This window comes from Thamnophis sirtalis, unplaced genomic scaffold, assembly GCF_051295495.1.
Source record: "Thamnophis sirtalis isolate CommonGarterSnake01/CBP01778 unplaced genomic scaffold, rThaSir2_p1.2 scaffold_2, whole genome shotgun sequence".
Taxonomy (NCBI): domain Eukaryota; kingdom Metazoa; phylum Chordata; class Lepidosauria; order Squamata; family Natricidae; genus Thamnophis; species Thamnophis sirtalis.
In genome coordinates this window covers 14,907,887-14,929,084 of record NW_028261382.1, presented here as the reverse complement: position 1 = coordinate 14,929,084, position 21,198 = coordinate 14,907,887, and the positions used below count along the sequence as shown (strand labels likewise).

At 44.9% G+C, this 21,198-nt stretch overlaps 1 protein-coding gene across 1 annotated transcript in view; it reads left to right on the top strand.

The window, feature by feature from the left end:
* The window catches only part of PLEKHO2 (pleckstrin homology domain containing O2), a 39,229-nt gene extending 25,132 nt beyond the window's left edge, over window positions 1–14,097 (top strand). Inside the window, exons 5-6 of the mRNA XM_087704315.1 lie at window positions 5,578–5,676; window positions 7,198–14,097. Of these exons, the coding sequence (XP_087560441.1) occupies window positions 5,578–5,676; window positions 7,198–8,310 (1,212 nt within the window). The 3' untranslated portion in view covers window positions 8,311–14,097. The remainder of the gene's footprint in view (window positions 1–5,577; window positions 5,677–7,197) is intronic.
* The last annotated feature ends 7,101 nt before the right edge of the window (window positions 14,098–21,198 follow it).

Genomic DNA, 21,198 nt, shown 5'->3' with positions numbered 1-21,198 from the left:
GGTGCTGAAACATAACTGTGATTCTGTGGCTTTTCAGACTTCCTGGCTTCAAGGGAACTATCTTCCTGCATTGACTTGTTGAAGACTGTATTGTGCATGAGCTGCAGAACCCAAAACAGGTTACAGAGGACTGGATATGAAAGCAGAAGGGTTTCTGGAGCAGTCTCCTCCGTCTTGGTGCTCCTCGGATGTTCTGGACTTCAGCCCTTGAAGTTCAGGGGCAGGCTGAAATCCAAGGCATCCGAAGAGCATTAGCAATAGCATTTAAACTTATATACCGCTTCACAGTGCTTTTACAGCCCTCTCTAAGCGGTTTACAGAGTCAGCCCTATTGCCCCCAACAATCTGGTTCCTCATTTTACCAACTTCAGAAGGACGGAAGGCTGAGTCAACCTTGAGCCTGGGGAGATTCGAACAGCCAAATTGCAGTCAGCAGAAGTAGCCTGCAGTACTGCACTCTAACCACTGCCCCACCATGGCTCAGAATTAGAATAGGAAAAGGGAAGAACATTGTCAAGGACAGAGGAAGTGACAGAGATCCGGTAGGTCACCTGGAGACACGTGTGTCTTGCAGACTCCTGGATTTTCTAGATCAACCCTGTCTAGGCTGTGAAGATCCTTTTCTTGCTATGAATGCTGTGGGAGTAGGAATGGGATTTCCAGAGGGAAAAGTGCAGACTACAAGAACCATTTGCACCACTCAAGAGACCGTGAGGACACAGATAAACCTCCAAGTGCTTCAACCACCCTCTAAAAGGATGCAAATGACCAGCTATCTGCAAGGACTATAAATCCTTCCATTCCCCACTGTTCTGACCCCCCCCCCTCCATACGGTGAGTCACGCTGACACAATGTGGCTGTTAGCCAATTTATTCACAGTAATTAACTCACAGACAAGACTTTGGCAGCAACCCAGACTTCCATAGATAAGAAATACACACAAGAGCTTCTCCAGCTTTAGTATAACCGTTGTGTCCTGCAAAAGTTCTCCTCCCAAAGTCTCTTCTTATATACTCTCTTGGGAGGAGCCTAATCACAACCACCTGGGCCCGATTATCTTCTATGTCTCCGTAATTGCTGCCGACGCTTATCTGCCCGTCTCTGCCTGACGTCCGGGACCAACTCCCTTAGCTCCTCCCCACTGCTCCAGGGCCTGACGTCTTCACCAGTGCTCCAGGGCCTGACGTCAGGGACAAATTCCCTTTGGCTTTCACCGCAGCTCCATGCCTCAGGCGCCTCCTGGTGGCCAACAAGCCTCTCTGGTCCCTGCTCGGAGTCTGAACCCTGTCCAGGTCCTCCACATCTTCCAGAGCCGACTCATAGGGCCCCTTGCTATTGGAGTCTGTCAGCAGCTCCAACGGCTCCTGCTGGGCCACAACACCCCACTATCCTGTCAGAGCTGAAGAAACTTATTGGATGAGAACCGAAATGTCTTCAAAGAAAAAAAAAACAAGGAAGTCCAGTTGCCAAAGCACCTTTGGGCCAAGGATGTTTGAGCAAAGTATTCTTGGGGGGCGAGGAGTCTTCCTTTGCCTGCTGAGGGGGGACGTGACATCAGACTGACCTGAATTGGGTATCTTGCTCATTCTCCCATTTGGATAAGCTCTGCAAGAAAGTTTTAGGGTGAAAAAAAGTAAGGTTCTACATTTAGGCAAGGAAAACAAAATGCACAGGTACAGTATAGGTGGTACCTTGCTCAATAGTAGTAACTGTGAGAAGGATCTTGGAGATCTGGACAACCATTTAAATAGGAGCCAGCTGTGTGCAGCAGGTGCCAAGAAAGGCAACACAGTTCTAGGTTGCATCAACAGAGGGATAGAATCAAGATCACGTGAAGGGTTAATACCACTTTATAAGGCCTTGGTAAGGCCACACTTGGGATCCTGCATTCAGTTTTGGTCACCATGATGTAAAAAAGATGGTGAGGCTCTAGAAAGAGTGCAGAGAAGAGCAACAAAGACAATTAGGGGACTGGAGGCTAAAACATAGGAAGAACGGTTGCAGGAACTGGGTATGTCTACTTTAATGAAAAGGAGGACTAGGGGTGACATGGTAGCAGTGTTCCAATATCTCAGGGGCTACCCCAAAGAAGAGGGAGTCAAGCTATTCTCCAAAGCAGCTGAGGACAGGACAAGAAGCAATGGGTGGAAACTAATCAAGGAGAGAAGCAATTTAGAACTGAGAAATTTCCTGACAGTTAGAACAATCAATCAGTGGAACAAGTTGCCTTCAGAAGTTGTGAATGCCCCAACACTGGAAGTTTTTAAGAAGATGTTGGATAACCATTTGTCTGAAATGGTATTGGGTTTCCTGCCTAAGCAGGGGATTGGACTAGAAGACCTCCAAGGTCCCTTTCAACTCTGTTATTCTACTCTACTCTATTCTACTCTACTTTACTCTAATTCTATTCTGTTCTATTCTATTCTATTCTACTCTAAGGTTGCTTGTTCTGCCTCCTTCCAGAAGAACTGGATTGTCATCGAGTGTCACATTATGGAGAGGTTGCTGTCTTTCACATTGAGTTCTGCAGGCAGTGTGCACAATTTGTACATGAGGGTTGTGGGGGGCGGGGGAAGGCAGACAAGAACAGAAAACTAATTGCATTTGCCTTGCAAATCTGGAGAGAAGCGGAAGGCAGAATTTGAGCCATCCGTGCTCTCGTCTTAAGCAGGAAGGAGACCTTGGAAGAGTTGCGTCATTGGGTGATCTTGGCAGCCTTAAGAGGACTCCATGAATTTGGCTTATTGGGCCCAGCTCTTCATTGACATTGGAGTTGCTTCATGTCCAATGTGTTTGCTGCCATCTTGTATAAGAAAGGAACAAAGCACATTGCTTTGCGACTCCAACGAGCGAGAATCATGGTGCAACATGGAACTAAAATCCAGATGTCCCAAAAATGCTTCTTTCAAGTGGCAACTGGACTTTCTGTTTTTTCTTTGAAGAGAGCTGAAGAAGCTTCTTGGATGAGAAACGAAACGTCTTCAAAGAAAAAAAACTAGAAAGTCCAGTTGCCTCTTGAAAAAAGCACCTTTGGGGCAACCATGACCTGGATGACTGAGAATCTCCACAGACATGGAATCAGATGCTTATATTCAGCCTTTCCATTTGGTATCATTGATGTTGTTGACAGTATTTGCAACACACACTTACCCAGCCCAGCAGTGGTGGGATTCAGCCGGTTCGCACCTATTCGGGAGAACCGGTTGGTAACTTTCTAAGCAATCCGGAGAACCGGTTGTTGGAAGAAATCTCCTTTTGTTTTTTCCCACTTTACAGAGCAAATCCTGTAAGGAAGGCAGGAAGGAAACATTCTGGTGTTGTTTCTAGCCTAATCTTTATTGCCCTGCTTACAGAAACTGCCTCTCCAGTTAACCCTTATTACCATTGTAACAACTAAGGCGAAGTGCCCATCAACCTGAGTGACATTGACTTGGCCACACCCACATGATCACATGACCACCAAGCCCCGCCTACCCAGTTGGTCATTAGGGCAGAGAAGTGGTTGGTAAATTATTTGAATCCCACCACTGCAGCCCAATGAAAATCCAGGCGGTCACGTGCACACAATGTGCCAAAGCTTAGTTAGGTATTTCAAGGGATGGACATGTTGTATGAATCCAGCTTGTTTGGTTGGTTAATGGTTCAGAGATTGAGCCAAGTCTTATAACTTTGGGACAATAATCCTTCTTTTACGATACATTTCCTATTGTAGTATGTACTTTCTGGATCAGTTCGTTAATCACAAAACTCAGCAGACTTGAGTTCCAAGATTACAAAAATTCTCAGAATTGTCTGTTTGATTTAGTCTTGCCTTAGTGAAAATACTAGGGGGATGGGGTGGCTCAGTGGCTAAGACGCTGACCTTGTCGATCAGAAAGGTCAGCAGTTCGGGAGTTCGAACTAGCGCCGAGCCATGGAATGAGTTCCTGTTACTTGTCAACCTAGTAGTTCGAAAGCACTTAAAAAATGCAAGTGAAAAAGAGGGACCACCTTTGGTAGGAAGGTAACGGGGCTCTGTGCACCTTCGACATTTAGTCATGCCGGCCACATGACTACAGAGAACGTCTTCAGACAGCGCTGGCTCTTCGGCTTTGAAACGATGAGCACCGCCGCCTAGAGTCAGGAACAACTAGCACATATGTGCGAGGGGAACTTTTATCTTAGTGAAAATACAACCAGAGTGGCTTGTAAACCAAGGTTTATGAATTGGCAAAATAAAATAAATTGTATCTGGCCCGTTTTGGTTAATAAACCATAATTATTGGGCTTTATGTAGTAAACCATGGAGGGTAAGTTTTAACATGATTATATGAAGCCAAAAACATGCTAGGATTTGTCGTATAGATTAAAGGAATGATTCAACCTCTTGTATATTTTTGGGGGTTTGGAAGGCTGAACTGTAAAATGCTTGTTTTGCAATTAAAGCAAGGGTGAAATAAGGACTGACACGATAGCCATCTTCCAATAATTGAGGGGCTGTCACAGAGAAGAGCGGTCAACCTGTTCTCCAAAGCACCTGAAGGCAGGACAAGAAGTAATGAATGGAAGACTATCAAAGAGAGATCCAGATTACAATTAAGGAGAAATTTCCTGACAGCGAGAACAATTAATCACTGCAACAACTTGCCTCCAGAAGTTGTGGGTGTTCGCTCCATCACTGGAGGATTTTAGGAAGAGATTAGACAACCATTTGTCTGAAATGGTATAGGGTTTCCTGCTTGGTCAGGGAATTGGACTAGAATAGCAGTCACCAACTGGTGGTCTGCGAGAAAATTTTGGTGGCCCATAGAAAAATTATTTGCATTTTTTTTATTGCACTAAATCAGGGGTCCTTAAACTACGGCCCCTGGGATGGATAAATGCAATGAATGCTTGTGTTGCTGCAGAGAGTGTTCCCCTTCGGGGTCTTTTTGTGCTGGTCGGAGGGGGGCAGAAATTCCGACTTGGGGTCTGCCTCAGCCTCCTGATATGGGGCTTCGGCCGATGGCTGGAGGGAAGTACTGCTGATGGCGAAAAGCCGGAGGGCCTTGTTCCAGTGGGATTGCATTGTGGCCTGGAACTGGCTGACCATCTCAGCCTGCTGAGCCTCCAGTCCCCACTACCTGCCTTTGCACTCCCGCAGGTCTTCCCTCTGCTTGGAAAGCCTATGCTCCTAGTCCTCAGTGAGGTGCTTCTGCTGAGCCTCCTTCTCGGTCAGATCCAATTTGAACTGAGCTGTTTTGCCAACTCTTTCTCCTGGTGGCTGCTTAGCTCCAACGACCTGCTTCCTGTTGGGGCCCTAAGAAGCCCAGGCAGGCAGGCGAAGAGTGGTGAGTAGAGGCTGGCGAGGCGCCCCTCTACGTGAGCGACATTGAGTTGGCCACGCCCACCCAGTCACACGACCACCTTGCCACGCCCACCCAGCCGGTCATTAGGCAGATCATACTAGTGGTCCGCGGGATTTAAAATTATGAATTTAGTGGTCCCTGAGGTCCAAAACGTTGGGGATCCCTGGACTAGAAGACCTCCTAGGTCCCTTCCAACTGTTATCCTGTATTCTGATCACAGCCTTTTTCTATTTTCTCTCGCACTTAAAGGTAAAAGTCGATGAGAGCCTGTCTCTGGATCACGTAACTCGAGGCAGAGCCAAGATAGCCAAGGGCCGTCGTCCACCTACCAGAAACCATTTGAAAGAGGTAACAATTGGGGTCGCCCCCAACTAATCAACGTGGCTTTATATTATTTAATCCAAATACTCCTTTTGTCATTTGTTCAGCAACATTGCTATCTGCTTTTGGTCCTCTTTATGTTTTGCTGTTTTTCATCACGGGAGGGAAGGGTCACACTACCCACCTCCAGCTAATATGGAACTTTATGACTGGTATGATTATTTGAAATAATCCCACCTGCATGTGGACATGTCCATTCATTATTTCAATTGCGGTTGCATCCTAAATGTAAATAATTTGGTCTTTCCTCACATTTGGTATTTCTTAGCTGTGTTTGTAACATAAGCTTCTTGCCTTAAAAGCCCCGATTATTAAAACATCCTAAAGAAAGCCATGATTAAATATTAAAATGCAGAACCAACAGTAGGCTGGGAAGAGAAAATTAAATATTAAACCCAGAACAAGCAGAGGGCCGAGACAAGATCGCTACAAACTGGTTCCGCACTAAGAGAGGAACTGAATGAACTTCTTAGCCTCGTGGGAGAGTTCCATCAGGTGGGCATAGCTACAGAAAAGTCCCACTTTTGGGTCACCATCATTTAGAACTCTAATAGTTATAGACCAAATAAGATTAATGTCCCTAATATGAGGAGAGGAGAAAAACATGGATGGATGGATAGATGGATGGATAGATAGATAGATGTAGAGAAAAAGAGGAGAGAGAAATGGATGGATGGATGGAGAAAAAAAGAGAGAGAAACATGGATGGATGGGTGGATGGATGGATAAATGGATGGATGCATATAGATAAATAGATAGATGTAGTGAAAAAGAGAGGAGAGAGAAATGGATGGTTGGATGAATAGAAGGTAGACATGCATGCATGCATGCATGCATACATACATAGAGAGAGAGAGAGAGAGAGAGAGAGAGAGAGAGAGAGAATGAGAAAAAGGAAAGAGAGAGAGAGAGAGAGAGACAGACAGACAGACAATGCCCAGATTCAGTCTAGGCCTAGAACAATCTAGTTTTAAGCCCAAGGAATTCTGTCCACATAGAGCTCAAGAGAAGAGAAGAGCTAGGCCCAAGAAGTCAATCCTAAGGTAAGGAATGAAGCCAATATTCTGGCAACTGTTTCCAGGAACATGTGATTGTATTTGGACTGCAAAACTCCAGATGACCACCAGCAGGCAGCAAAGAGCAAGAAGTCAATGCAGATCTGATAGCCATCTGGATTTCTTTCACCCATGACTTACAGATAAGGTAGCCTAAGGAAAGGATAAAGTTAGATTTCTGCTCCTTTGATTCCATGTATGAGTCTTCCATGGGGCTTCTTGTTTGAGCCACCATGAATATAAGAGAATCTCTTGACAAAAATGTAATTCTTTAAAAAATGCATGATAACAATTCTGAAATTGCAGGACATGTAGGGCGTTTGACACTGTTTGAAGTTGTTTGTTGTTACTTTGTGGTCAGCAGCTTAAATTCTTCAAAGGTTTGGACTTGAGCACTGATTCTGAGATCTCCCTCATTTGCTTTCCTACTTAGGTGGCTAGTTCAATGTCAGATGGGATCCTGAGACTTGACTTAGATGTATCGGACGGTGGACCTCCAAACAGCATCCTCGTGACCAGTGAAACTCCTGAAACTTCTCCTCCAAAGGAGACTCACAAACCTCCAATGCCTCCTGTAAAAGTGCCCATGCCTCCAACGGAGAACCTCAGTGCCAATCTTACCCCAGAAGATCCACAGGTCAAGAAGCTACCAATGCCTCCAGCTAAGCCTCTCAAGGAAGTAGCAGCACCCGGTGAAAATGTGAACTCTGTAGAAGGAAGCGACGCAGAAGAGGAGAAACGTGAAGACTCTGAAGAAGTCGAAGATTTGGTGGACCCTGAACCTCCAGCACCTCCTCCAAAGATTTTATCCGACAAAATGAAGGTGGGATGGGATCATCCAAGCTCTGAGCTTCATGACGTTGAAACAGAGACCACCTCTGGATTCAACAAGGAAGCAGCCAAGCCACCGACTCCTCCTCCCAAGGTCTTTAGAAACAGCTTGATCTCCAAGGAGAACGAAGCACAGGTAGACATTTCCAAAGGGTATGAGCAGCCTGACGGAGACTCAAACCTTGACATCAATGGCATTGATGACAACGGAACAACTCAACCCGCTTTCCAGAATGGGAAGGAGCAGGACGACCGTTCCTCAGAGCCGGCCACAAAGAAAGAGGAATTGAGACGGCCTTCCGAAGACCAGGTTGATGTCACAGAGCCTGTGGGAGGTTCTCCGGCAACCAAGGCTCGCAGCTCCTCTCTAGGGACCTTGCTTTCAGAATCGCCCAAAAGGGCTCCTCGGCCAGATTTCCAGAAGTCGTCTATCCTCCACGTGGTGCGGATGGAGAAGAAAATTGCGGATGAAAAGGAACGAACTGAAAAGCTCCTGCAGAAGGTCCAGTGTGAAGAGCTGGAGCAAGCCCAGGAGGGCAAAGGACCCTCGGTCGATGCAAAGGAGCTGCTCAACGAAGCCACCGAGCAACTCCGGCAAGCCTCCCAGGTCTTGCAAGAGGTCAAAGATTTGGGGGAACTGAGAAGGGAGCCTAACAGTTTGCGCAAAGGAGTCGTGAAGGACCTCGTGACTGTTTACAGGAGAAGCGTCCCTTAAGAAGGAATTGAATTCTGAATCGTGACTTAGACTAAAGGGTAGCCATGCGGCACCATTTCTACCCGGCTACTAGATCAGTGTTTAAAAGACAGATGGGTAGGGCAGCAGCCTGAGTCTTATTAAGTGTTGCTTATTTTCACACTGCCCCTTTCGTAATCTCAGAATGTGGGCAGATCCTGCCGGGCGGGGTGTGTGCTAGAGAGGGATCTGGTGAGAGGACCTCAGGGAAAGATCTGTTTTGGGGAAGACAAGTGGTAACTGGAAGCCGTAGGGACTTCCTACCAGGGGTGCCTACTGAAGCATTTCAAATGCGGAAGAGTTTGAGAAAGAGCTCTTGAAGGTTTTCCAACTTGGTGGAAAGCTCTTGCAAATTCAGGGCAGGAGCTTTGTGGTTCAGGCGGGGCCCTTTTGAGCTAGCTAGGAGGACATCGAGTTGGAGCAGGGAGGTTGGATTTCCCGTGCAGGCTGGAATATTTTGGGTTAGAAAAGTTTTGCACAGTCCTGGTTCCTGTTCTTCTGCTTCTCTCTCTTTCTCTCCCTCTCTCTCTCTCCCTCCCTCCCTCTCCCTCGCTCCCTCGCTTCCTTCATCTCGCTCTCACTCTCCATCCATCTCTTCCTCTCTCCCTTCTCTCCCTCGCCCCTTCTCCCTCCCTCCATCTCTCTCCCTCTCTCTCACCTTCCTTTCCTCCCTCTCTTTCTCCTTCCCATTTCTCATTTGCAAAGATTGCAGAAATGGTGGGTATGGAACAAGGCTGCAGTACTTTCTAATCCTTTTTGTTTTAACTCAGGGTTCATGTAGTGGGGCACATGGGAGGCGGGGCTGAAGCGAACAGTGGGTGGGCTCTTCTTTGATATCCTTTCCTCTCTCTCTCTCTCTCTCTCTCCCCCTCCTTCTCTCTCTCTCCCTCTCTCTCTCGTGATGCTCCCTTCTTCCCCCTGTCACTTCTTTTTCTTGAACGGCTCTGTTACAGAAAGCTTTCCGTTCCAGCTCTTATTTATTTGTCCCAAGCCACGGGTGGGTCCTTGCAAGGGGTGACAGTTTGTGCATCCTGCAGTTAAAGACAAAACCGCTTACCACCAGGAGAGCCAGTGATGTTTTGGTGAGGCTCCCAATATGTAGAATTTGCTGACGATGGGTGGATGTTTTAAGTCTGCCCTGCCAGGGATCAAACTGAAACTACAGCATCAGATTGCAGATCTGAAATGGTCCTAGTTCGTACATCATCCGCTCACTTGGGGTCGGCTTAGCATGTGGTGTGTTGCTTACCTCTGGCGGCTGATTGAACAAACGACGGTTTTGCAAAGTGTGCCTTACCACAGCGTGGAAACCCCATTAAAATCTTCAGCAAGTCATAGGGAACAAGATTCCCCCCTCATCTCCCAGGTTGACTGTCCATTGATTTGTGAAGACTAGACCCATCATACCTTGGAGAGACTCTGTATAAATCTACCACAGGTTCGGTTCATGCGAAATTTCATTTGAATGGGGGGGGGAAATACCAACTGGACTCATACGTGCTCAGATTTCGTATAAACACAGTGGAGAGCATCAGTCTTCCCCACCCCACCCCTGCAGAATGCAGTGCCACTCATGTTAGCAACAATATTAACTTTGGGGAAACGATTTTGCAATTGTAGGGCGGGTATATATGCATTCCCATGTTTCCTTTGGTTTTGGTTGAATGTTGCTTCTAAACTGGCTGATAGCTAAATGCATATAAAGACGAATGCATATTTGTCAACAGAATAGACCATGGCTTAGGGTAGAGGTCAGAAACCTTAAACACTCAAAGAGCCACAAAGGTCCTTACTGGAAGCCCCCCATTCAATTCTGCAGCCGAACAGAAGTCTGGTTTCCCCACCATAGAGTCTCCTCCTAGCATGGCGTCCTTTTTCCTCTACCTGTGCTAACCAAAAGCCCTATCAATTGTGGAGCTGCACCGAAAACCCGCCCCTTGCCATAGTCTCTCCTCCTGGCATGCCTTGTTTCTCCCCCAACCAGGAGCTCCTTTCAATATTGTGATGCCAACCGGCAACAGGGAGCCACAGCAGAGGGATGAAAGAGCCACATGCGGCTCCAGAGCCATGGGTTGCTGACCCTTGGCTTAGGGTGCGGTATGAATTCTGTTGTAAGCACAATCCCTGCCATAGATAACTGTACTGTAACGTTTTTACTTGTGCTCTTAATAAGCTTCCTTGCCAAGATCCTCTTTTTCACTCGATGGATTTTTCTGATGGCTTTTAAAACTCGGGTGACGGCCGTATTTTTACAACCTGGAAAATTAGTGTATGACTAATATTTTCCTATCCTTCAGATGTCATTTAAAAAAAAGAAAAGAAAGGGCGAACATAAAATCGGTACCCAATAATTAAATAAGCGGCTAAGGAAGAAACAATTGCGAATCGGGACAGGATGGAAATAATGGCACTTAGCGCATTTGTGCTCTGGGTTGATTTCCTGAAGACGAGGTCCTTGGAGACCTCGCTGAATTCATCATAGGACTCTTCCTGCAAGAAAAAGTAAAAGGAGGAAGATGCGTAAGAGGAGCAACAGTTTTCTTCCTGTTATCTAAGGCAGTGCAATTAGGACCGTGTCATCCTACTACCAGGTTTCCCTGAAAATAAGACCTCGCTGGATAATAAGGCTAATCGGGCTTTTGAGTGCATGCGCTAAAACAAGACCTCCCCAAATATATTTAAACGCATGCGCAGCCGTTCCCCACCATTTCCTCTGGTTCCGTGCAAACAACATGAGGTGAGGTGAGGTGAGGAGGCAAGGCCGGAGGGAAGGGGAAAGGGAGGGGGGAACATGCCCCATGCACCCTACACACCCTTAGCTAATGGCTGCTCCTGCAACCCTAGTCACCGTCCCTCCGGTCACGCTAATGGCTGCCGCAAAAAGAGGGGCAGGCCCAGCGACGCGCAACACAGCAGCAACCATGAGGTGACCATGCTCGTCGCCTCCTGCACCTCAAAAATGATAAGACCTCCCCGAAAATAAGGCCAGATGCTTATTTCGGGGTCAAAAGAAAATAAGACCCTGTCTTATTTTCGGTGAAACATGGTACCTCTGGAAGCCGCTTCACATTGGTCTGGTTTGCACATTGTACTGAGACATGCAAGGGTTGGTTCGCCTTAGCCTGCTCTGTTAAGCCAGCCAATTGTGGCTTATTCAGCAAGCCATGGTTTATTGCCATTTGGAAGCCTCAACCCCTGAGATGCGTAAACCGTTGCTTATGGCAGACAAATTCAAATTTTGAGGCTAGGAGCCATGCCCCAAATGAGCAGAGTCAGGACAAAGAGAGTTTGAGAGTTGATAAAATGTTCATATCAAATGGAATATAATCAGTGGGGCTACTCCCCCTGTATTTAACAGACTCTGGTGGAGATGTTCCATGGACAACTTATAAATTATTGGCACTGCTGTTGAATCCAGGCCTAACCAAAACAGAGCTGTTCTGACCTCGGCTTCCTGAGAGCATGAAGCAAATTCCTTGTCCCAACAAAAAACCCTTTTATTAATTTGCTGTTAATTCTGCTCATTCACATCCTGCAAAGTCTTTCAAGGGAGGATTTACAGTCACAGACCTTCTCTGGCTTGGAGAACTGCCAGACTGATATCTGCAAAACTTGGCAAGGAGTCTCGGAGAGTCACGAACCAATTAAGCGAATTGTCTCCTGCAAAATCCATTCCCCTTTTGCTCCTCTTTTATTTCCTCTGGGAGGGGCCATTCATCGTCCACCTGTGGCCTTACTCCCAAGTCGGCCCCTGTTCTTCAGCTTCCCTTCGTCTGGCAACTCTGTGCATGTGCACACTGGGAACAGGCTCCAGCTGTTGGTCTGCCTCACTGATGTCTGACTCTGAAGGCAGCTGATAACTGTCAGGCGGCCCTGGCCCCCTCTCTGCCTCCGACACAGAGCCCTTATCAGCCTTCCCCAGACTCCAGGACTGGCCCATGTTCCTCCCCAACCTCCTCACTGTCTGAATCTGCTGCCAGCTCTGCTGACTGCTGGTGGGCCACAACAAGAGCTCTTTAGATAGGCTTCTCGAAGAGGAGCTTCTAAACCCCAGTCCTTTCTGGCTTGAATAGTTGCTGGACAAGCTCTAAACAAAAGCCCATTTCTCGTTTAAAAAATGAAGTTGATTACGTCTACGTTCATAGCTGCTTCTCCTTGTCCTTCTTTTTCACAATAGGTTCAGCCGGCTGGGAATTTTTATTTATGCAAGTGACTGTGCCATGCTTTGTGTTTTTTTTTTTTTTTTTCAAATAAGGGGCCAAAAACTGGAGTCCTCTCTCTTTAAAAAAATAAAAAAATAGATGTAATTGTTTTGCACTAGCTGTTTACGAGACGGAAATATGAAAATAGTTATTTTGCTTAGAGCTATCTCACAGTTTTCTTTTTTTAGTTCCATCCCTGCATCGGCTGCCAAAAGTTTACAACTAGGAATGTAACAAACATGTTCGCAAAATAAAAAAAGGAGCATAAAACTTAATTTACCGATGCCTACCCACTCATTGACCTGGGACGTGGTGGATCAGTGGCTACGACACTGAGCTTGTGGATCAGAAAGGTTGGCAGTTTGATGGTTCGAATCCCTAGCACCGCATAACGGAGTGAGCTCCCGTAACTTGTCCCAGCTTCTGCCAACCTAGCAGTTCGAAAGCACGAAGAAAAGGCAAGTAGAAAAATAGGGACCACCTTTGGTGGGAAGGTAACAGCGTTCCGTGCGCCTTTGGCATTGAGTCATATCGGCCACATGACCATGGAGACGTCTTTGGATAGCACTGGCTCTTAGGCTTTGAAATGGAGATGAGCACCGCCCCCTAGAGTTGGGAACCTTACTGAAAACTGCAATCCTGGGTGGTTCCCCTCCCCCTCCTTTGTGTGCTGGGGTATTGTCAATTCTAAAATCAGGGAACATTGGAACATTGGCCTTGGCAGAAGATAATACTTTCCCCTACAATACTTTGTACATTCAATCAGTGTGAAGGGTCGATGTTCTTCGTACCAAAACTAAATTGACTCAGCAGAAACCTTGTCTTCCTTGCAGCTACCCAAGCACTTTTTGAGGTGCAGACGCAAATTTGCTGCTATGAAATATGTGAATTGGCTGTATTTATTTAGATTCAGCACTGAAGGAAACACTCAGAAGGAACCCTGTTTAGGGTAATCCAAATGTCTCTCAGCCTTGGGATATAGGGACTTCAGCTCCCAGAACTCCCCAGCTAGCATGGGAGAATTCTGAGAGTTGAAATTGGCACATCTTAAAAGTTGCCAAGATTGGGAAACGACTAGGGTAGACAATTTAAGTTCCTCCATAGATTGCCAGGCTTCAGATTCTGCTCTTCCTGGCCAGTAGAGCCAGTGGTCAAGCATTATTGGAATTGTAATCCAGCAGTATCTGTAAATCTGTAAGCTTATTCATCTATCGTGCGTATATTTAATGAACACTGAACATTGATATATTTTTTTCAAAAGCGCTTCTCTTAAAAATCTGTTAAAAAAAAACCTTTAACCGAACGTTGCTGTTGATTCTACATTCCCCCACAAGTCTGATCAGAATATTGTACAGTCTCTACTAACAGTATTTTGAATCCTTTTTCCTACTGTCTTGTAAGTAACTAAACACTTCTTTGAGTGTGCATTGAGTATTTTGTTGTGAAAAAGCTTTATCCAGAAAGAGGCGGTGTGTCCTTGTTTGTCTTTGAGATGGTCAGCCCTCCGGTTGAAAATTGCTGACTCTGATTCTCTGATTCCTAAAATATAAATATATTTTTAACAAGCTGTCTTGAGCATCTCAATTCTTTGATTCGCCTTCAAAATCCATTTGTAAGTACCTTCCCCTTTCAAATCGCGTGGACCTCATGCCAGGTTCCATCACTGACAAAATCATTCTTTCCCCTCTGTTTTATTTGTTTGATTTATTTAGCTTTCAATTTTCATCAAACAGTGTGTGGTCTGGGTACAATGTTTAAACAGTCATGTTACACATCTTTGTGTGATATTCGTCACCATCATATTGATAATATAATAACATAATAATGTAATAACACGGATACTTAACATCCTTTTCTTTACAACTTTCCACTTAACCATTTCCTCTTTTTATATCTCCACCTTTCTAAGTTCTGTTTCTGTTTTCTAGCCATTGATAAAATAATGTCCCATATCAAAAAATATTTGGCTTTCTAAACACCTTTGGTGTTTAGTCATGCCGGCCACATGATCACAGAGACGTCTTTGGACAGCGCTGGCTCTTTGGCTTCAAAACGGAGATGAGCACCGCCCCCTAGAGTTGGGAACGACTAGCACATATGTGCGAGGAGAACCTTTACCTAACAAGTTGAGTCAGTGGTCACTTAACTTACTAACTTAAGGAGATTTTTAAAAAGGCAAGGAAAGTTCATTGAAATGATCAGATACACCTACAGGTTGTCCTTGACTTACAAGAGTTCATATAGTGACCATTGAAAGTTACGACGACACTGCAATAGCAATAGCACTTAAGAATTATATACCACTTCATAGTGCTTTACATCCCTCTCTAAGTGAAAAAGATTCACAGCCCTTTTCCACGACTGCAATTCTCACAACTGTTGCACATGATTTACATCTCAATGTTTGACAACTGATTCGCATGTATGACGGTTGCAGTGTTCCGGGGTCCGATGCTCGCCTTTTGCGACCTTCTGATAATGAAAGTCAATGGGGAAGGCAGTTTCACTTAAGAATTGTGTTACTAACTTTAACAACTGCAGTTATTCCCTTAACAGCTATGGCAAGAACGGTTATACATAGGGCAACACCCACTTAACAACTGTCCCGTTTAGCAACATAAATTCCGGGCTCGATTGTGGTCATAACTCGAGGACTACCTGGACAACTCTTGTTAGCCTAGTCAGGATGGCTTGTGGGGATTGCAGTCAAATATCTGGAAGGCACCCAGCTGAGCCATAAACCAGGGGCATGATCAATATCCCACAAGCCAACATCAACATAAGTTTCAGTGGAAGAGGAAATGGCCTTCAAATACCGTTGATAAACAAACAGAACCTACACATACATCATTTATATTCTAGACAAAATAGCCAGAGTAAGGAGTTACTCGGCAGAGGAAGGAAGCAGGCTTTGGATTTCAGTAATAGACCAAACCCCCAGGGTCTTTTTGTCCAGTGATATATTTTTATAGCTGATTAATGTTCGTGTGGTTTGTTGTTGCAAACTTTGCCGTGTATTTCCAGACTGGCTGGACGTGAATGAAGAGATCTCCCTGCTTAAATTCTTCAATGTCTTGGGCGAAGCAGACAGCAACATGGCTAAGAATGTTAAGGGGTGTTCTGCTGGATAAGACCGGAGGTTCACCAGAAGAAGACAACCTGGGCCTTCCATAAATTTTAGACAGTACAACAATCCTCATAATTCTAAATCATTAAATAGGCTGGCTTGGACCTACGTTGTGGTTAGTTGTGAAGCGTCCGTCCCATCGCGACCTATGTATTGGGTTCCAAAACACCCAGAGAATATCGGGTTCAACAGATGGCAAATCTGCTCATCATGGACTTGGTCAGATCTCTTCCATGCTTGCATGCAAGACTCCGAGGAGTTCCTGAGTCTGTAGATTAGAGTGGATTGTGTTAAAAAAAAGCAACACCTGGAAAGGGCTGGCGATAGACAGCTTCTGTACTGTTGTTTGGAATATAAATTTTTTTACTGCTGGTTCTGTGGGTGTGGCGTGGCTTGGTGGGTGTGGCAGGGGAAGGATACTGCAAAATCCCCATTCCCTCCCCACTCCAGGGAAGGATTCTGTAAAATCTCCATTCCCCCCCTACTCCAGGATACTGTAAAATCTCAATTCCCTCCCCATTCCAGGGAAGGATACTGCAAAATCCCCATTCCCTCCCCACTCCAGGGGAAGGATACTGCAAAATCCCCATTCCCTCCCCACTCCAGGGGAAGGATACTGCAAAATCCCCATTCCCTCCCAATCAGCTGGGACCTCGGGAGGCAGAGAATAGATGGGGGCGGGGCCAGCCAGAGGTGGCATTTACCGGTTCTCTGAACTACTCAAAATTTCTGCTACCAGTTCTCCAGGACTGGTCACAATCTGCTGAATACCACCTCTGACCCGGTCTTATTTTCAGGGGAACGCGGCATCTTCCTTTTTATGACCTGTGGATTTCAACTCCTGGAATTCGTGAACCAGCATGGCTGCTTCAGGAATTCTGGGAGTTGAAGTCCACAAGTCATAAAGGGGCTACAATTCTCCCTCCCCTTCTGTTCTAGATCATCAGCTTATTTCCACCACAAGACAATGTCGGACTATAGAAAGGTAATGTAGGGGAGCTGCATTGCAGGACTGTTTCAGAGCAGACGCCTGAGATGGAGACTCCTTGCCCTAGCAGGTGAATGAGGCTGAAGTTCAAAGCATACAAGTCTTGCTAATGTTAATGACAGGGTAGCTTAATGAAAGTCGTAGAAATTATTAAGCAGAGCTGCTGGAAGCTGCCCACCCCCACCCCCATCTAGCTCTTCACACAGTTGAAACTAGCATGCTCACATCTTTGCAAAAATGTGCATTTGGGACTAAAGCTTACAAAGGTGACAATTCATCCAGGTTAAGACACTTGAAATTAAGTACAGGTATTGCTCAACCTACCACCACAATTAATTTCCATTGCTAAACAAGACAGTTGTTCAGCGAGTTCCCCTCCCACTTTATAACCTTTCTCGCCACAGTTGTTAAATGAATTACTGCAGTTTTTGAGCTAGTCCCACAGTTGTTAAGTGAATCTGGCTTCCCCGTTGATTTTGCTGATCAGAAGGTCACAAAAGGTGTTCCGTGACTCTGGGACTCTGCAGCCCACCATAAATATTCAAGCGCCTGAATTTTGATCAGGTGATTGCCGAGATGCAACGGTTGTAAGAGTGAAAATGGTCATAAGTTACCTTTTGTTTCCCAATGCTGTTGTAACTTCTAACAGTCACCAAATGGATGGTTGTATGGTTCAAGAACTACCTATAGAACAAAACGCCTGTAATCTAAAGCAGCAAACACCAACTGGTGGTCCATGGAGCCGAGGTGGCGCAGTGGTTAAATGCAGCACTGCAGGCTACTTCAGCTGACTGCAGTTCTGCAGTTTGGCTGTTCAAATCTCACCGGCTCAGGGTTGACTCAGCCTTCCATCCTTCCGAGGGGGGTAAAATGAGGACCCGGATTGTTGTTGGGGGCAATATGCTGACTCTGTAAACCGCTTAGAGAGGGCTGAAAGCCCTATGAAGCGGTATATAAGTCTAACTGCTATTGCTATTGCTATGGACTACTGGTGGTTTGTAAGAAAATTTTGGTGGTCCACAGAAAAATTATTTGCATTTTTTATATTGCACTAAACCACTGGTCCTCATATTACAGCCTCTGGGCTGGATAAGTGCAATAAATGCTTGTGTTGCTGCAGAGAATCTCCCCCTTCGGGGTCTTTTTGTGCTGGTTGGGGTGGGGGGGCAGAAATTCCATCTTGGGGTCTGCTTCAGCCTCCTGGTACAGGGCTTTGGGTGAAGGCTGGGGGGAAGCACTGCTGGTGGCAAAGAGCCGGAGGGCCTCGTTCCAGTGGGACTGCATCATGGCCTGGAACTGGCTGACCATCTTAGCCTGCTGGTACCTGGCCTTGCACTCCCGCAGGTCTTCCCTCTGCTTGGAAAGCCTATGCTCCTAGTCCTCAGTGAGGTGCTTCTGCTGAGCCTCCTTCTCGGTCAGATCCAATTTGAACTGAGCTGTTTTGCCAACTCTTTCTCCCAGTGGCTGCTTAGCTCCAACAACTGCTTCCTGTTGGGGCGCTAAGGAGCCCGAGTGGGGAGACGAGGAGTGGCTGGGAGGGGAGGAGCAAGTAGAGGCCATCAACATGAGTGACATCAAATTGGCCATGCCCACCCAGTCACATGCCCACTTAGCCACACCCACCCAGCCAGCCATTAGGCAAATCATATTAGTGGTCCGTGGGATTTTAAATTATGACTTTCATGTTCCCTGAAGTCCGAAAGGTTGTTGACCCCTGGTGTAAAGTCAGAATTGCTGGCTAACCTGTAATGTAATTCACTTGCTTTTCAATTGAAGCAGCAAATTGTGACTCATTCAATAAACCAGGACTATTTGAATTCAGGCATGAAAAGCAAAGAATCTTTCAAATGGGAACTGGAAATGATTGACTTTTTGGTCAGGGAAATAATGATTAGAGGATTTTTTTAAAAGACTGAAAACATTCCATGGAACTTTTAGATGAATTGATGATTTATGGATTTGGGGATTAAAAAGGGTTAAAGAGGGAGGATTAAAATTAAGATGTTTACGCCATTAAGATTGAGTAAGTAAAAAGATTTAGTAACTGAGGAATAATAGAAAAAAGGGCAAAAGTCATAATTCTGCATTTTCTTTTTTCTACCTTTTCCTTGTTTTCTCTTTTTTTCTCTTTTTACTGTATTCAAAAATTCTAACAAAAGACTATATTTAAAAAGATTATAGTCACTTTACATTAGTACTACTTTGTTTTTACAGCAGCCAGTAACTTACTAAGCCTTTAAATAGGAGAGTTTAAAAGCCAAATACATACCTTCATGGTCTAATTTTGGTGACTTGGGGGAAAAAAATCCATATGGATTTGACCACTTCCTCTGCATTTTGCTTTAAGCTTATTTCCTTTCCCATCTTTCTCTTTACATTCAGACAGGAAAGGTACTTGCTAATTCTTTGAAGATCTATAAATATGGAAAAGGAGAGGCGACAGACCAGAGATTTTATAAGAGCAGTAGCCACAAGTGTTTCCTCTGTGGTCATAAGGAAAAAAATACCCTTAAAAACACAAAATGGAGATTGAGAATCTTCAAGTAGTCCAGAGCGATGCAAGAGAAATGATAGAGAAATAATTTCCTTGTAGAAAAATATCACACATGAAAAAGTAAAGGTTTCCCTTGCACATATGTGCTAGTCGTTCCCGATTCTAAGGGGCGGTGGTCATCTCTGTTTCAAAGCCAAAGAGACAGTGCTGTCTGAAGATGTCTCCGTGGTCATGTGGCCGGCGTGACTCAATGCCGAAGGTGCACGGAATGCTGTTACCTCCCCACCAAAGGTGGTCCCTATTTTTCTACTTGCATTTTTACATGCTTTCGAACTGCTAGGTTGGTAGAAGCTGGGACAAGTCATGGAAGGTCACTCTGTTATGCGGTGCTAGGGATTTGAACCACTGAGCTGCCGATTCACAAGCTCAGCGTCTTTGCCACTAGCTACCACATCCCTTATCATTAATCACATATAAAACAAATATGCTAATAGAAAGAAAGCATTTCTGGTAATTTTCCTGTGTAAATCAACCCCCAGTACAAGCAATCCTTAAGTTATGACTGTTAAGGATCCCGGAATTTCCACCAGAATCATATCAGTCATAAATACAGGCACCCATGTGACCAGATCTTACTTTACAACATCTTTGTGGCAGTCATTAAAGTAATGCTGAGGGTTGCTAAAGGAATGCAACAATCATTAACCGCAGTGGTCATTAAGTGAATCATATTCCCATGGGCTTTTTTGCTGGAAATGGGCTGGAAAGGCTGGAAATAGGCAAAAAAAATTAAAATTAAAAACGTTTTATTTAAAAGAGCATTTTCCTAAAAAATCTCTTTGTTGGATGAGAATAAAGTAATTCACCAAAAGCACCACTAGGTGGCGAGGTCCACCATCTTGCATAATGTATTTTTTGAACAACTGGCTGCATTCAACATGTACTGTACAGTGTTTCCCAATCTTGGCAATTTGAAGATGTGTGCACTTCAACTCCCAGAATTCCCCAGCCATCATAGCTTTCTGGGAGTTGAAGTCCACCCATCTTCAAGCTATCAAAGTTGAAAAACATTGGATTATTAGAATGTGTCTTTATGGGCTGGATTTCACTATTTTGTGCTAGGCTGGCAAAAAAAGGACCAAAAGCAGTGTTTAATCTGAGAATTTTATTATTGCAGAAACAAACAGGAAAGTTTCCTATATCGTATTAAGACAGAGATTGGCAACTTTTTAAAATTTAGGATATGAAAGTTGTTTATCCCACATTCTATCAAGCCGATAAGCCACACTGGGCTATGTCCATTCTAGACACAATTGGAATGAGGAGTGGTTGTGTCTTAGTCATTTCTACCATTTTGTAGGAAATGTAGCAACATCCTTTAAAAAAAAAATCAAGTCATATGGGCACCAGACACATTTTCTCTTGATCAATAGGAAACCCAACCATTCATTGCATACAACTGCATTCTAATAGATATTTTTTCCTTTACAAAGCCATATGATTCAAACCTTCTACAGGAACATGTTAGTACTACCTGGATACCCGTGCTTTGCTACGAAACCATGTGATTGGGCCAGCCCGCAGGCCGGATGAATCACATGCTGGACACGGCCATATAAGGCAACTGGCAGTTGGAACAGAGTTCCTTTCAGGTGGGGAGGGGTAGTAGAACATCTAACTCCTTAGCATCAATGCGTGTTAGCATAACTGTATAAGGAATACTGAAGATCCGATGTCATTTAGAAAAATCCTTTCTTAGCACCTAGAAGCCAAGAGAAACATATGTGCCGAATTTCACGTTTGTAGGCTTTAGAGTTCTGAAGATTTCATGATGATGCGTAAGTGGTATTTCGCTTTTATATATATAGATTATGCAAAGAAGAGGTTTATTCACAAACCGAGAAGATTTTGGAAAGCCACGGAAAGCTCTTTGAAATTATCAGATGTACAACTATATGTTAAGGTAAGTTGTGGATCACTGGATAATTTCCTACTAATATCCTTCGTGCTTAGGAAAACTCGATCCTATCTGTGCTTTTAATTCCAGCAGGCAAATGTG